The sequence below is a fragment of the Chenopodium quinoa genome, unplaced genomic scaffold (genome assembly GCF_001683475.1).
Source record: "Chenopodium quinoa cultivar QQ74 unplaced genomic scaffold, ASM168347v1, whole genome shotgun sequence".
Taxonomy (NCBI): Eukaryota; Viridiplantae; Streptophyta; class Magnoliopsida; order Caryophyllales; family Amaranthaceae; genus Chenopodium; species Chenopodium quinoa.
Window position 1 is genome coordinate 1,696,173 of NW_018743850.1, and position 17,582 is coordinate 1,713,754.

The window sequence follows — 17,582 nt, forward strand, 5'->3', positions numbered from 1 at the left end:
GAAATTTTTGCCTTTGTTTCAGGCTTGATCGAGTTGCTAAAAAGAAACAGCTAAAGAAAATACAAGAATTAACTTGTGAACTACAGGACTTTTTACTAAATAACAGAAGTTTTCATCGACATTTTCACAGAAAATCGATGATTTATATACAAGCTGCCTCCCCTGCATGAACATAGTAGTTCCAGCCTCCCCTGTAAGTCTCTCACCAAGCTATCACAATGTCGAAACAAACGTGGTTCCACTTCACAAATCCGCACAATAGTACATTGTGTTCATGCTCGATCATTTTCACCAAAACTTATTTTTAAAAACCAATAATGTGGAATATTTATATTTGGATGAGTAAAATTAAGGGTGACATTAAAAAACAATGCACACAATCTAGGGTAATGTCTATTTCTATCGTTTATCTACTATAATTTGCACCTCTTTGCAAGGTACAACTTGACTAGTAGGTAAAAATCACACTTTGGAGAATATTTTTCTGAGGTAGTAACCAACTTTCATTTAGAGCAACCCAATGAAAGAACGCCACTGTACATTTCTCAGATGATAATATACCGCCTTGAGGCAGGAGATCATCATAAATCTACCGCCTCGAGGCAGGAGATCACTGCAAAGAGCCAGCACAAAATATGCTGTGTACTCCTCCAAGGGAGACAGGTTTACCATATATAAATACTACATACACAAAAAATGTTATAAAGCTAACAGGATCTTTAGAATTTAAAAAACAGAAAGCCAATGAGATAGTCAGGAAAGGGTTAGTACAAGATACAATTGAGACCTTGAAAACGTAACATTCAGTTATATAATATCTTATCTTGTTGATGCCAAAGCAAGAAAGTTAAATTAAGGATATCGTAGATTTATAGAAAATTTAGGAAACATTTCAGAACTTTTATACCATAGGTGTATCTGTATACAACAGGCTTAGATCAAAAGTCGCATAAAATGACTCCAAAACACATAAAAGCCAACTTCACAAATGGGGTGATTTGTGGGGACGTTTATGAGTGTTGGGTTATTAAGTTTGTTGTACAAATAAACCCGTTGTATATAGGCTTGGCCTGTTTAAGACACATTGCCAAGGCCCACATGACTTATATATATAGTAAACAAAAAGCATTTGCCTCGTGTATTCAAATTATCAAATAATCCAAATCAGACCATGCATATTAGAAGAATGCTATTAGTCTGTATTGTGGACATATTAATATTATCGATTAGGTTTGATATTTATTGAATTTTGACTTATTTTCTCTTTGTTATTGTAATAATACGGAAAATACAAGTTGATATACTCCGTATTTGCTATCTTGTTTTTAGATATCAAAGGGTAATATGGTCTTTTCCTGCGATTAGTGGTAGTACATATATACGGGTAAATGTGACATGACTTAACGACGTTACATGTGAGGGGCAACGAAAGGCCATTAAATTGAAACCGTTTAATCCCCAAACGAAATCGTTTAATCTATATTAATACAATGTTGGAATCAACTACCACTGTACATGATTGCAGATATTTTACTTGGATCGTCTTGATAGGGACCCTGTTGCGTGGAATGCATTTCCTAGAATAAAGGTGTGGAGCATGAAGCAAATTGGAATGACATCTAATGAAGATCGTTTACAATCAGGGGACTATGGGAATTTGGGGGTAAATTTTGATTAATATGAAATGGTTTTGACCTTGTTGTATTTATATGTCGTATTATTGAATGATGTTAATGCTAGTGGAGTTGTTTTAGTTGTTAGACGTTGCGTACGAAGAGAGACACTCTAGGCAAGCCAGGGACACTGAAGGCCCATCCGGAAATATCGTGCACAATGTGCGTATGGTTTTCTTAAGTAATGGTTAATTAATTTGTTTATACTTGTATTTGTGACTTGCAATTTGATTCGGTTGTCAAAATATTTGTATATGTGTAGGATGTCTCAAATCTAATTGTGTCTTCTAAGGATAGACGTAGGAGTGAGATAGGTGCTTCACAATGGAACACGAAGACAAAGCATTGAATCGGTCTAGATTATAGCTCCCATATTGAACTATTCTCATCCCTTTAATGCATATACACATATGTGTTGTTAAATTAATTAGTGGGCGGGTCATATGTATTTCATTTTGAATGGCCAAGTTATTTTGAATAAGGACCTACATATATAAGCATATTTGTCTAATTGTAACAAAAATGAATTCGTGTACAAAAGCTCGACCCATTAAAATGTGTAAAACTTTAATGATGTGTCATTCACCAACAACGAAATCATGTAGACACAATTGGTCATCGGTCCTTTGAATTGCTCAAGATTTTTATTTTGGTCCGAATTGCCATTTATATATTTATAGGTCAATATATTAAATAGATTAGACTTATAAGGATAAAACCAAAAACAAGAATTTGTTAGTTGCAATAAAAGATCAAAACATATCCCAAACTACACGACCCTCTTTCGATGAAGCTGCAAGAATAATGATGATTGACTGCTCAATGTTTCTTTTGCTTTGCTACTTTAATTCCCTCGTAGTTGTGGATGAGAATATTGGCGATTAATTGTCATAGTATAAAAAGGTGTTCAATAATAATGTAAGAATGAAAAAAAATAAATAGATAAACATCATTGTTTAAAGTTTAATCTTTTAATCTAAATTTCAATGTCATATTGTCCTATTATTTTGGTAGTGTGTTTGTAAAAAGGATGCTTGACTCGGTGACTATTACTTTAATACATTTACTTCTTCAATTCACAAATATAATTTGTCTACTCTAATCTACAAAGCGAGAAAACTTTGTAATATTATCCATCAAATCGTTACATGAAGTGTGCTAGACTATTGTGATAATTTCTTGGATCATAACCTTAGTTTCGATCACAAGTATGATGCATTGATGTGTTATTAATATTAGATCATGCCAACTTTAAGCATGTCATGAGTGCAATTGCACCAATAAATCCAATTTCGCCTTGTATAGCTAATTTAAAAAAGATTTAGACGGGTTCAGATGAATAAGGTCATGGGTTGACATGATCTTGCACTACCAACAAACCCATTGCCCATAGATCGTGTCGTGCATTGGCCACTGACTCCCTAGATTTACAAACATGACACACTTGGACAGAAGATCACCATATTATGGCTTAGTTGGTCGTCCATATCATGGCTTATTTGGTCATGCCCAATGAACCTATTAGCACAACCATCCTAACACAAGACACGACCTAACCCAACCCGACCTTTCCCAAATCAAACCAACTAGATCGATCTGTTAGAATTTAGGTGAGTGGAAGTAGTGGTGGGATAAAATTTGAAGTATTATTGCATGGGGATAGCTTACATTTGCATGACCAAGTGCTAGTATATATAGTGGTGTAGGTCGGTTTACATGCTCCTTCACCGACATACTACTCTACTCCTATCTACTAGCTTTCTCTAGATTTCTCTTAAGACACTAGGCTATTCTAGAAATATCTAGCTAATTGTAGATTTTACTAGATTACATTTTTAACACTCCCCCTTAATCTGAAAAATCTTGTACTCTAAACTATACGTCGTCTTCTCAAAATATTCTTTCGGTTTTGTTGATGCTCTTGTCACCAACGGCCTCTGATGTTGTTTCTTCTTGTTGTCACCGACAACTTCTAATCTTGACTTTTCTTCTTGTCATTGTGTTGGTACTCATGTTATCAACCTTAATTTTGTTGTTTAATTTTGGTACTCGTGTTACCATCTTTTTAACTGATCTGATGCTCGTGTCACCAGAGATCTCCCAAATTCTCCTTTCGAATATATCTCCTTTATTTTTCCTTTTAATTTTGGTGCTCATGTCACTAAATATTTCTGCTAATGCACTTGTCATTAGCAACCTCTTATTTTCTTCTTCAAAAACAAGCTTTCTTCATTATCTTCCTTGCCAAAATTGGCAATTTCCACATCAGCTTTCTTGAACCTGCAATTCTTTCCAACATGGCCGAACTTTTTGCATATCCAACATTGTACTTTTCCTTTGAAGTAGCAATCTGCACTATCATGGTTAGTTCTCTTACAAATTTTACAAAATAATTTATTCTCCATACCTTTGTATTTTGGTGAATCTTCTTCATCTTCACCCTCGGCCTTCTTCATGGACCCATTTTTCTTGATTTCTCCTGGTTTAAGAGAAAACTTTGCTGCAAGCGCGGTCTCCATCATGTCTTCATCATTACTTTGACGATTTTTTCTTTGTTCATGGGACTCCAGAGATCCCATAAGTTGTTCAACAGTTATGTTGGATAATTCTTTTGTTTCTTCAATTATTGTAACTATATTATCAAATTTGTCATTTAATGATACTAAAATTTTCTTCACAATTTTTCATCCGAAATTTCTTCTCCATATGATTTCATTTGATTAACAATCTCGATAATTCTTGAAAAATAATCTTTAACCAACTCATTATCTTTCATCTTTAAATTTTCAAAATCTCTTCTTAAAGATTGAAGTTTGATACTTCTCACCTTGCTATCTCCCTAGAACTCTTGTTGTAGAATCTCCCAGGCCTCCTTTGCTGTATTAGCCCTCATAATTCTTGGAAAAATGATATCTTTCACCGCATTTTGTATGAGATATAATGCCATTGCATCCTTCATCCTTTCCTCCTCAAGTCTCTTCCTTTGAGCATCACTTAGACTGCTTTCATCTTCAGGTTCGTTATAGCCTTTGTCGGCATAACTCCATAGTCCATATGATCTTAACATTGTCTTCATTTTGATCTTCCAAAAATCATAACTTTCTCCCCCGAAAGTTGGAATGGGAAAACTTACATTGTTATTGGCCATTATATATTATGTTGTGTTTGGGCTAATATGTGTATGATATTGTAGGAAAGGCTTTGAGAATTTGTGGCTCTGATACCAAATGTTAGAATTTAGGTGAGTGGAAGTAGTGGTGGGATAAAATTTGAAGTATTATTGCATGGGGATAGCTTACATTTGCATGACCAAGTGCTAGTATATATAGTGGTGTAGGTCGGTTTACATGCTCCTTCACCGACATACTACTCTACTCCTATCTACTAGTTTTCTCTAGATTTCTCTTAAGACACTAGGCTATTCTAGAAATATCTAGCTAATTGTAGATTTTACTAATTAGATTTTTCTAGATTACATTTTTAACACGATCGACCTCCTAAGAAGAACAAATCCAAACCCAAATCTTACACCCATCACACATCCACATTCCACACCAACACACCCAAAAAAAAAAAGTTTAGTTAATTGAAAAGTAGGGGACCTCTCTCATGATAAGCGCCACCACCTTGATCAAAGAAAGCCTTTTTATGACATTTAAAATACTGTTTATTACCCGGGAAAAAGCGTTAACACCCCATTTCTTTATTCTTGTTTCACTTCTGGAAAGTTAATTGTTGCTCGTGAAAGATTAGCTAGCACTTACAATCCTTCTTCTTTTCCCTACTTTCATTTACACCAACTTTTTGCTTCTTCACTTCATTTTCTTTCCCCTTTTTCCTCTGTTTTTTTTTTCCTGTTTTAGGCCTTGAAAATTGACTCCAAGAACATAAAAAATGGTGAAGGAAACTGAGTACTATGATATCCTTGGTATCAGCCCTTCTGCGACTGATGAAGAGATTCGTAAAGCTTATTATCTTAAGGTTCTATATATTCTTGATTAACCCTTTAAATGTTTTTGCATTATATAAGTCATTGTTGTATGTGATATTGATCATGTTTTGTTATGTGGGTGGATGGTTTTTTGTCTTTTCGTGTTTTCGTTTTGAAGATCTTGGAATAGAAATTCTTACTTGATTGTTTGTTTTGTTCGACTTTTTATTCAATTATAGGCAAGGAAAGTTCACCCGGATAAAAATCCTAATGATCCTCAAGCTGCTGAAAGGTTTCAGGTAATGTGTCTCAAGGAATGGCAATTTATTTTTCTGTAATAGAGCAGAATTTAATTGTAAATCTATGAAATGGTGGTATGATTTTTCAGATATTAGGAGAAGCTTATCAAGCTCTAAGTGATCCAGTGCAACGAGATGTATATGATCGAAATGGGAAGCATAGTATATCCAAGTAAGCTAAAGAGTATTAGTAAATTATATCACTTGATTTATATTGTTTAGATTACTAGCTGATTGAATGATCCGATAAGTTACTGTTATAAATTATGTACTGGCTAATTTTGTTATGATTTCGAGTAACTAATTTTAATCATTTAGTACAATTCTTGGATGTTGAACCTAGTCTAGTATATGTGCAATTAATCATGAGAGTTGAATATAAAAGTAATATACAAAGTAATAATAAATGTATACTTATCAGAAGTACTTTGCAGAAAAAAAGTATAATACTATAATGAAGATGTTAAGATATCATCATTTGTGTTATGTGATCCTGCAGTATTGAGCACTAGTTGATTATTAGCCCATACTTGTATTTTTCAGAGATTCGATGCTTGATCCAACAGCGGTTTTTTGCCCTGTTATTTGGAAGTGAACTTTTCGAGGACTACATAGGACATCTAGCTGTTGCATCGATGGCTTCATCTGAATTTATCAGTGCACATGATAGTCCCGAAAGGATTAATGAAAAGTTGAAGGCAAGTATGTTGCAGTAAACACTTGTTTCTCCAAACTTGTAGAGATCGAGCTATGTTTGAGCTATGCATTGCTACCTATAGGAGAAAAATTAATAATAACAGGACAGAATAAAGTGCATTCTTTTTTTTTTTTGAGCAAATAAAGTGCATTCTTATGAATCAATGAATTACTGTAATGCAGGCAGTACAGAAAGAAAGGGAAGAAAAGCTGGCAGTGAAACTGAAGGATTTTATTAGCCAATATGCTCGAGGTGATAAGAAAGGATTCATACAGCGAGCTGAAAGTGAGGTCAAGCGCCTTTCAAATGCAGGTACAACATAGCCAAATTATTCTGACTGTATTCAATGTTTTCTTTTCTGTAACCGAAATTCATATTTGTCAAAGATGGGAATAATGAAAGTATTGTTGCTTTCGAGTATTTTTACCAACAGGTCCAAAAACTCTTGCTGTCAGCTAGGCAAGAAAATTTACCTTAATACTGTTAATGATATTGATAAAAATTTACAAGCAACTGCAATGGTAACATTTGAATATATTTAATCAATTACAGAAATCATACAAGAATAACTTATCTTTTCAGACGAAAACTATTCTAACATCTTCATTTGTTGCACTGCATTGGTACAGCTTTTGGCTCCGAAATCTTAAACACCATAGGCTATGTTTACACAAGACAAGCTGCATTGGAACTTGGTAAGAAGACCATGTACCTTGGAGTGCCCTTCATGGCTGAGTGGGTACGGAATAAAGGGCACATTTGGAAATCTCAGATAACTGCAGCTAAAGGTATAACAAGACACATTATCTCAAGCATCACACATAAAATAAAGTAAAATCCATGAGTCCCCTAACTTTTGGGAGAATTTCATACTCATTTACAGGTGCATTTCAGTTGCTTCAACTGCAAGAAGATGTACGCCGCCAATATAAGATGGATGGTAGTGGCCCAGCTAATGACTTTGAATCTCACATACGACTAAACAAGGACATTCTCATGAGCTCCTTGTGGAAAATGAATGTTGTTGACATTGAAATGACTCTCTTACATGTTTGCCAAATGGTTAGTGTGTCTTCTCGGAAATGCTACATTCTTACAATCATACTGGGTTTGTCAGACTGTTCAGATATCTGAACTTCTTATACAAATTACAAAAGCTACAATTTCAAGAGTTGTGATTGATCTTGCAGGTGCTACAGGAAAAGAACATCAAGAAAGAAGAGTTGAAAGTTCGTGCTTTAGCTCTGAAGATCCTTGGGAAGATATTCCAGGTTCAATTTTCATCAGAAGTTTTCATGAGAAAAGTTCAATTTCATTAATTACTAGAGAATTAGCATACTTAGAATGTATATATAACACTTCTACTTTAAATCAACCCCGACCCTTGATCTAATCTTTTAATCGAAATCAGAGTTTGAACTGATATGAGTAAAAGGTAGTGAATAAGTACATACAATTTTTTAAGATTTGTTTCATCTTCATGATAAATGGTCTGCTGACACCATCTTCTTTCTTCCAGAGGGAAAAGCTTACACAGGAATCTGAAACATCAAAGAAGAAAACAGTAGCTGAGATAAATGAAGATGACAGTGATTCTGATTGCAGTTCTGAAGAGGATTCTCACCGGATGCTAAGTTATCGTACCCCTATGCTCAGTCAGGCAAGTTTCTGAATCTTCGATGCTGACATATATTTGGATATTTCTAAGTCAACTATGTAGGCTCACGTACATACATAAACACACAATCATCTGTACTCAAACTACATACACAGTAATTATTGTACATAACAAGGATGATTATCTGATTTGAAGTACAATGCATGGCAGAAAGAAATAATCAGTAACATTAGCAGAAGTTTTAGTTTACTAAATCCTTTCTTTTTTTTCATTACAGGGAATTGGGAGACTGTTCAGATGTCTCTGTAATCCTGCTTTTGATGTGGATGATGATGAGATTGTCTACAAGGGAAAATGAGCCTACATACACCAACACAAAGTATTGCATTATTCAAAATGATCGCCAATGTACCAAAAGAAGTTGCTTGCACATAGTTGTCCGTTAACTTATCATGTTCGACTTGTGAGAAGAACATTCAACCTGTTTTTATAAGCCTAATGGCATGTCCAAAAGAGAATTTCCTAGTCAGAAGGCTATATAGACATGGTGATAAGTTAGCATTTTGAAAGTTTTCAATCATATTTTTAAAAAATCTTCCTCTTCATGTGCTGCCACCAAATTTGTTAATTAACTGTCAAAAGAACTTTGATCAAAATATAATGTTAAATTCAGTTTCTACAGAATTGTGACTCGGTCTAGCAGCATATACGCTTTCCACTTTGTAGAGAACTCCTATATACGTCTCATTTTGTGTCCCATTATCTACAATTATGCCTATAATTCATTAGTTTACCATCAAAGTCCGCATCATCGCATGCATAACAGAAAGAAAACTGCCCTCAAAACTAAGGCGGCCCATCTCCCACCACCAAGAAGATACAGATTCATAACGCATGTTTTGATGTTGAAAGCCAATCAGTAAACACCTCACAAAGTGATTAGAAAGATAATTGCTCCCTTTGAGTCAGCCTCAATTTAGGTATCATTGTCAAAAGCCATATAGATTGGATTGATGCAATCAGTACTCAGTAGATATCAACTAGCCAATTTGATGGCTCAAAATCCATTTTATCTTTTGTCGATAATTAAGGTTAGAATATGTCACAAAACAACAGAAAGGCCAACCCCACTTCAAGATCTTTGACGATATACACCTTCCACTCGATATCATACCACCTCCATTACTGTCACTTTTTATTGCCTACCAAATGAGTCAAACCTTAATCGATCTTAGAATTACAATCACTAATTGAGCAACTCCAACCCCCATCCACCCTTCTACCCAGGCCACTCCAGATTAAAAACTTCCCGGTATGTAAGCCCCTCTGCCACCGCCATCTCTCTCTAGACACCTAAATTGAATGGTTTGAGGGACCATGCAGCCGCATTTGCAGATGTGATCATGCAACTAGATAAGACAGCCGAACAAGTTAGATGAATGCGATATAACATAACAAAGAAGATTACATAAGCGGAACCATATAAAACAAACTTCCAAGCAGTGCTTCAGAAAATAACTATATACAAATTTTGGACCAAATCCACGAGTCAAAGTCACTGTTATCAAGTTCTTCAAAGCCTAAAGTACAACAACATATTAAAGTCAGCTTCTTCTCCAACTCTAGCTTTTTCATTGTTTTTGAGCTTAAAAAAGCAATACAAAACACTTCCTACAAGGATTTAATAAAACAGAAGACCACCTTTATTTACAACAGGAAGATATTGATCATTGAGATTTGAACAATCTCTCTCAATGCGCGGTTGTGCTTGCAGCGCGATGAGCTTGGACAGCGCAGGCACAATGTACGGATGTCAGATTAAGACACCCGCTTTTGATAAGAGAATGCCGTCCAGGACATGTGTGAAGGGCAGGGGAGGAATCACATACAGCCTGAACAGCATGAGGTGTAAGAGCAGTACACTGACTGATGTTGAGGTTCACAAGGCCGTTGTCTTCGTATCTGCTTTTAATGGATTGCCATACACCGTGCTTGTTTCTGACACAGCTCTGAGCCAGAGAATACATTGCTCGGTCCGTGATATTCTGGCAATAGTAGAGACCTAGAGATTTAAGGTGAGGGCATCCGTTTGCCAGGGCAATCACACTCTCATCTGCAAACATGTACGAAGTATGTAGCTGGATTAGGTGACCAACAGATAATGAAAGCAAAAGGCACATATACAAAATCAACATTGAATTAGATTTAGAAAACTGGAAACATTACTGTTGTTTGTAGTGGCTCTACTATGTTACAAGCTCACAAAGGTGAAAAAGATTTTAACTTTAGCAGTGTGATTAAAGCTTAATTGGCTTAACCCAACCCACCCATAGGCTTGGGTGGGTTGAGGATTAGCTCACCTCTTTTCTCACCGTATTTTTTAAAATAACCACGGATTAAGATCTGTGGCTGAACTTAGTTGTAAATAGCTATGCCAAGCTCTTAAATACAAGTATATAAGATTCCTGGAAGAGTACAGACAATTTTAAATGTAGCTACGGGCAAGATGCAGGGTAAAACAGGACGTGAAATCTAAATGTTGCTTATCTAATTACAGCCATCTATTATGTAGTTAGAGAAGTTCAGAAAAGGACTCGTAAGTTTATTATGAAAAATCCCATTTGACCCTCAATAATCTTCACTCACGGTTAACACGGGTACATGACAGTTAGGAATTTTCAGACCAATGTAAGAGAAAGTGAGCCAACCAAGTAAGAGTAAGCATAAAGATTATTTTGAGACTTTCCAAAAAGTAAAATATAAACTTTTTTACAGGGAGTAGTACCTGTTATAAGTACACAGCCACACAAGTCGAGGGCTCTCAAATTGGGGCAACCATATGTGAGACTTGTAACTCCCACATCCCCAACATTTTCACACCATCCCAGATTGAGAATCTGCAGATCCTTGCAGTTATATGCAATGGACTACATGCAAAAAATGTCACTGTTAAACAAGGGATACAATATTCAGATAAGGACACGGGGAAACTTTAGAAGCACAACATACCTGCAACGCCTTGTCAGTTGCAGTCCTCACACATCCACATAGATTTATTGACTTCAACTTTTTGCAAAAGCTGGCCAAATATGCAAGTGCAGTATCACTGAAAGCTGAACATCCGCTGATATTCAGCTTCGTGAGATTTGGGCAACCATGAGCCAATGCATAAAGAGAGCGATCAGTTAGTTTGAAGCTTTTGCTCAAGTCAAGCTCCTGTAGGTCATGGCAGAAGTTTGCTATTGCCTCAACAGCATTATCCTCAAGCTGAGCCTTATCTTGACGAAGTATCAAAGTCCGCAAATTTGTACATTTTGGCACAAGCGAAAGGACTAAGTTGTTCATGTCATTATTGCACCTACACAAATATTTCATGCCAATATTAATAACAAGCAAAAATTTAATCCACAACTTAAGGTTCTCCACCTCCAAAATTGCAATAAGTTAGCAATGTCTGTTGAACATCTCATTCCTCCTGTTTCAAAGATAAGGTGTAAACACATTTCCAGGTTGAACTTGGCTGTTTCATTTTCCCTGATAAAGCTTATGAACATTATAACATTACATGAAACTTCCAGTAGATTTTATTTTATTTTATTTCATTTCTATAAAGATGTGGGCTCCTTAAATGTTAAATCAAAGGGAGTAACTGTGAAACCAATAAACCAATGCCCATTCCATGAAAACAAAACGAAATTATATCAGTAAAAAAATTCTAAGCTTCTATAAAAGTTCAATAGGTAAGTGATTATGTCACACATACAAAACATCTCTTAGTTCAATTCCCATTAAAATGATGAGAGAACGGTGAAACAGTTAATTCAACCTCAAAAGATAAACAGAGTTAGCATGCCTATCAATAAAATGAACATAAAACTTGAATAAAACACAGGGCTATAATCAGCAGGCATGCTTTGCATAAACTGCTAAACACATCAAAAATACCTAGAAAAAGGATTCGGATATGGGAAAGAGGTTCAGGGATATATATAGTAAAAATGGCAACTATTGACATTACATGCCAAAGATTAAGCTACTTCCAAATCATGGCAGCCTTACTCAAGATGATAGGCTTATAGCATAATACATCAATATGGCCATAGATATAACATTCAAATTCATAATAACAGAAGACCAAATTAAACCAAAAATTGCAACAAAAAACTTCAAATTTTCTCATACTCTACATCTACCATTATGCATAATCAAGACCCTTCAGGACATACCACGAAATCAATGTGCAAGATATGATAAATCTAACCCAAAAAAACAAGCAATAAAGGGTAAAAACTGACACACTAAAAGGCCAGAAGTAATATACCATGATAGACAAAGACGCGTTAGCCCAAGGCAAATCGCATCCCTCCATCCACTACACACCCAGGAAGCCCTGATAATTGTCTGATCATCAACAAGTGTCACGATTCGCAGGAGCAACTCCATAGGGATATCTTTCCACTGAGCCGACATCTCACCACTCATTTCGACACCACCACTAACACCACCATCAAGACCAGCACTAAACACCATCAGCTTCTTGAAGGAGTCCAAATCTTCAATCCTTAATCCACCCTGCATTGCCATCTATTTTTTCAAAACCTATGAAAGCTTTAGGAGTTATCCTGATTTTAACACCCAACAAGATAAAGTAAAAAAAAATTGTCAGATGACTAGATTTTAATTATTAAGCTGCATCAAAAGGACAAATAGAAAGTTACACAAGGCATCAAAGACACCCCATTTGTCAGCAGTAGAGTAACTACTCAGATATCTAAGACTGACTCATCACACCCAAAAAAAAAAAAAAAAAAACTCTTTCCTGGGTTCTCATTTCTGAAATTCTATCCATGATTACTCACTAGACACAACAGCCAACCCCATTATCCATTCCCTATATTACTCAATACGGAAAAAAGAGGGGGGGTAGGGGGGTTTATAAACCCGTATCTACAACAGTAGGTCGTGTATACAACGAATGTACAGTATGAAACCTAGTCGGATCAAATTGTAAGTAATACGAAGTATAAGTCACCCCGTTACGAAGTTAACTTCTATGCAAATTTGTACTCCATAATTAGTTAATTACTAAACTAATTGTATACGAAACACCCATTGTAGGTACATATAGCATACAAGTTCTTGCCTTTACACCAAGGAACTCCCTGGTCCCTACCCCTTACACGTTTCACCCCCTTCCTTCCTCCAACAAAAAACATAAAAATGAACATCATTTATTTTACTTATCATAATCTATCAATCAATCCCTAGCTCAATAAATTGGCAATGGAAAGTTCTAGAGCTCCCATATCAACAAAAAAATACAAAAATAAGTCAATGTCAACTAGCTTAGTTGGTAAAGTCTAACGAACAGTACTCGTGACCTAAAATCAAATCTCAACTACATCATCAAAGTGCATATGGCTCTCCATACACATACACCCAAAAAAAAAAAGAAAGAGACCAAGAACAGAGAACAAAATAGGGAAAAGGAATAAGGAAGACATAACCAAGTAAGGAATAATAAACAAAATAACTCAAAATAAATAAACTAATCTGATCAGTGTGCATAATTGATCACTATATTCACTACATTCAGACATAAAGAACAAATTAAGCAATTCAAGCAAACAAATTTCCACAAATAAAACCAAAATTTGAGCCTATAATTTCACCATTTTAAACCCTTAAACAAATTTCAGAAAAAAACCAAACAAAAAAACCCAATTCCACAAAGTTAATCACAATTTCATAGCTTATATTATACACCCAGATATTGAAACAAAATATATGATCATAACAGCTAAAAAAAAAAAAAAAAAAAAAAACAGAATTTAAGTCAAAAGAAAGACAAAAGATTTCACCTTTGCAAGAAAAAGAGGATTTTAAGCTGAATTTCTCTTCTGGGTACTTGAAATTTTTTGAGAAGGCACAAATTGTGTTAATTTGTGCCTGCTTTTTTTTTGCAAGAAAAATGTGAAATATAAAGAGGCAAAAGATAGCTAGGAAGAAATGTAGTAAGGAATCAAACGGTAATAATTTATGACACGTGGATGGCGTAGATGGGATGTGTATATGTGTTGGGTGGGTCCCATTTTAAAGGATTGTTTGATCAAATTAAGGAGAATGGATTACTACGAAATAATAAAAAATTATTTAAAAAAAAATAATTAGATTATACAAGAAATGATGAGAGAGAATAAGGAGGTGATGGAAGATTCCAGGAGCTCAATGACTAAAATATGTGTATAATCGAAACCGCTTTGCTGTATAAAAAGCCAAAAAAAAAAAAAAAAAAAAAGGAGATTGAAGGAATAAAATTGGAACAAAGGGGTTTTAAGTGCGTTACATAAATTATAAAATTAAATTACATAATTGACTAATTGAGGTTCTTCAGCAAGGTATACCTGCTACTTTTGTATGATTGTGTTTTTTTAGAGATCATTGGATTTATGGGACTATATTGCAAGGTAAAGTTTACACTTTCTGTTTTATGTCTGCTCAAAATAAGGTTTGAGCCACAAAACAGGGCAAGGGTCATGTCGTGTTGAATTAGTGCTACCGATTGGGTTTATGATGGGTTGCGTTTGATTCATCAATGTTATGGATCGAGTTCAGGACATTTGAAGTTATGCTAGGTATTGTGTTAAATTGTTAAATACGCCATATTCTTTTGAATTTTATTTTTCTGTTATGCTCTGTTGACATCCTGCTCTCCTATGTATTTGAAAATGAGGTGGGTAGTTTGTGTGTAAGGGGATAAGAATCATAAGATGGTAACGAAGTAATAATATGCTTACTACTAGTATAAAAAATAACAATAGGATGAAACAAAAAAGAAAAATGGAGAAGATGTAAAATGGAGAAAAATGGCGCTCATCCTTGTTTGAAAACCTTTGAAATCTAGCATTGCATTCACTATTGAGCTTTGACTTTTTGTTGGGCCTTGTTTGACATTGTGACCTATTATAGATTTAAGTCGTCTAATATCAAATTAGACATTATTATTGATCTGGCATTTCTTATGAATTGAGCCTATGCCCCTTAAATTCAACAAAAATAAAATAAGGGTCTAACGATGTAGCTAGTAGTCTCTAAAGAAACTACAAAGTATTAAGTATTAACACCATAACTATTTACAAAATAGCACCACTCCATGTTTTAATGAGTTTTATATGCATTAACGTGCATGTCTTTCTCTACACCAAAAATACTTTACATAGTAATTAGCAAAGATAACTGAGTATCAAATCCTGTTTTACCAAAAAAATAAAAGACAATAATATCAAATTTTGTACATATACTTGATATGGCTTAATTGATTGATTAGTATATAATGGACGACCATAATAATATGAATTATTCAGCATGTTATACATTAATATTATTTTTCCTCACCGCTTGATTTTTGTAAAATTAATAAAATAAAAGAAAAATAACTGATTTTGATTTACTTTCTTTTGCTTTATTTTATGATAACATGCCATAAACAGTTAGAAGAAGTGTCTTTCTTTAGCAATCTTTCTTGTGCAACTTGACCAATATGCTCGATACCTAATTAAAGGATATCAATGATGATAGTTACTTTATTACAAATATTAATTAAAAAAATGCAGAAGACATTACTTGCGGAGTTAAAAAATGTATTTTAAACGTAATTATATTATACATCTATCTATAAATATAAATTAAAATAATAATCGCTGACATCATTACTATACACATGTCAATTTCTCATAAAAATAATTTCCTCCAAAACTTTTGGTAAAGACATTTTTTTTCCAAGATAAATAAAGGTTTGGAATTAGTAGATTAATTGCATATTTTCTAATATATTTTATGATAAAATGGACTAATTACACAATTTTTCCATGGATTAAAAATAAATTAAAAATTAGTGGTTGGACTATATCATTTATCTAGAAACTTCTTATCTCCTCCTACACTATACATTTATAGTAATATAGTATTGTATGTTTTGGGGTTTTCATTCTTTATTAGTTCTTCAAAAAAAAATTTAATGAAAGATAAACCAGTAACTTAATGCTAACATCTTAAAAAAAAGTTTTAAATTTTATTTAAATTACAAAGCTATGCATAATACATGATTATAATACTCCATATTTAACATCATATCTTTCGCTATAGTTCAATTTATCTAATAAGAAGGCACATGATTCATTATATTTTTCTTAAATACATATTACATACAAATAAAAAATAAAAATAAAAATAAAAAATTTAAATTGTGCATTGCACGAGACTAACCTAATTTGTCATATTACATATTACATACAAATAAATTACACGAAATTTATAATTTTGAGGTCAAAGTTTAATCTTGTTTTTGTTAGCAAAATAATGATATCATACAAATAGCTAGATGAAGTAATATATCTATCCCTTCTGTCTCTTTGCTCTTATGCATTTTCACAATGTTGGACTCAGAAATTATGTTAATTTTGTATGCCAAATTTATGTAAATAAAGAGATAATATTAAAGAATATATGAAAATATAATTATATATTATTCTCTAACCTATGACTTTATTATATAAAGAGGGTTGACTTTAGGGGTTTCATGTGACTCAATTGTAATAAGTCACAAACTCACAAAGACCCTAACTCTTCCCTATGACAAATAAAGAATGAAGAAAATATACGAAAATAATATTTTATTGATAATTTGTGGGGTTGATTCCTTTCTCAAAATGACTATGATTTTTATATGTATTTAAAATACAAAGCCTTTTTTAAGCTTTTTCCATATTATGTATCTACAATTTTTGGTAGTAGAGAGGGGATAAAGTCTTTTTGACTTATTGCATCCGAGTCTCATGACCCATATAGAATTTAAAAAATAATATACTTTGTAGTTAACATATATTTTCTGAGACCGTGAAAATATATTATCTTATATTTTTTAATATATTATTATCTCCAGGCCAAAACATAAATTTGACACTCGAATGTTAACAGAAATTTCACTATTAACAAAATTTCGGTGTGTCAACACACACTTTTTGAAGACTTTATTTAATCATTAATATTGTTACTTATTTACAATTCTTCAAAAAAAAATTGTTATTTACAAAGGTTTTTGTAAAATATATATGTTCATACATACACATATAATGGTATATATATAATTTGCAAAAACACAATAAATAATCATTTTCCACATGATTATATTTTCGTTTTTTTCACCAAGTACCCCTGAGTTTTAACATAATTCACCAAATACCATCGACATTTTTCAAATTCACCAAATACTCTTCAGTTTTATGAAAATGTCACAACATGCCCTTTCCGTTAACTCAGTTAGTCATTAACGTTAATTGTGCCACGTGGCAGCTTGTAATTGGTT

At 33.7% G+C, this 17,582-nt stretch overlaps 1 protein-coding gene and 1 pseudogene across 3 annotated transcripts; one reads left to right on the top strand and one right to left on the bottom strand.

Annotated features, from left to right (window-relative positions):
* Window positions 1–5,240: 5,240 nt before the first annotated feature.
* LOC110685900 lies at window positions 5,241–9,629 on the top strand (annotated as a pseudogene).
* A 72-nt stretch (window positions 9,630–9,701) lies between these two features.
* On the bottom strand, window positions 9,702–14,219 carry LOC110685901 (F-box protein SKP2A-like). 3 transcript variants are annotated; one of them, XM_021862453.1, is made up of 5 exons: window positions 14,080–14,219; window positions 12,540–12,840; window positions 11,228–11,576; window positions 11,004–11,145; window positions 9,702–10,331 (listed from the first exon to the last, which is right to left on the bottom strand). In XM_021862453.1, exons 2-5 carry the CDS (start codon window positions 12,800–12,802, stop codon window positions 9,970–9,972), a joined length of 1,116 nt encoding a protein of 371 aa, XP_021718145.1. In that variant the 5' UTR covers window positions 12,803–12,840; window positions 14,080–14,219; the 3' UTR covers window positions 9,702–9,969. The 3 variants fall into 3 exon arrangements, with proteins under 3 accessions (XP_021718145.1, XP_021718146.1, XP_021718147.1); XM_021862454.1 differs by having other exon boundaries at window positions 12,540–12,802; window positions 14,080–14,187; XM_021862455.1 differs by having other exon boundaries at window positions 12,540–12,790; window positions 14,080–14,183.
* Window positions 14,220–17,582: the final 3,363 nt, after the last annotated feature.

What these genes read in the sequence shown, in the direction of transcription:
- LOC110685901 (XM_021862453.1), bottom strand. Translation starts at nt 12,802, where the DNA reads ATGGCAATGCAGGGTGGATTAAGGATTGAAGATTTGGACTCCTTCAAG. An exon ending in CAACTGACAAGGCGTTGCAG is followed by an intron (nt 11,146 to 11,227) that starts GTATGTTGTGCT and finishes TTTTGCATGTAG; the next exon opens with TCCATTGCATATAACTGCAA. An exon ending in TGGCTGTGTACTTATAACAG is followed by an intron (nt 10,332 to 11,003) that starts GTACTACTCCCT and finishes ACATGTTTGCAG; the next exon opens with ATGAGAGTGTGATTGCCCTG.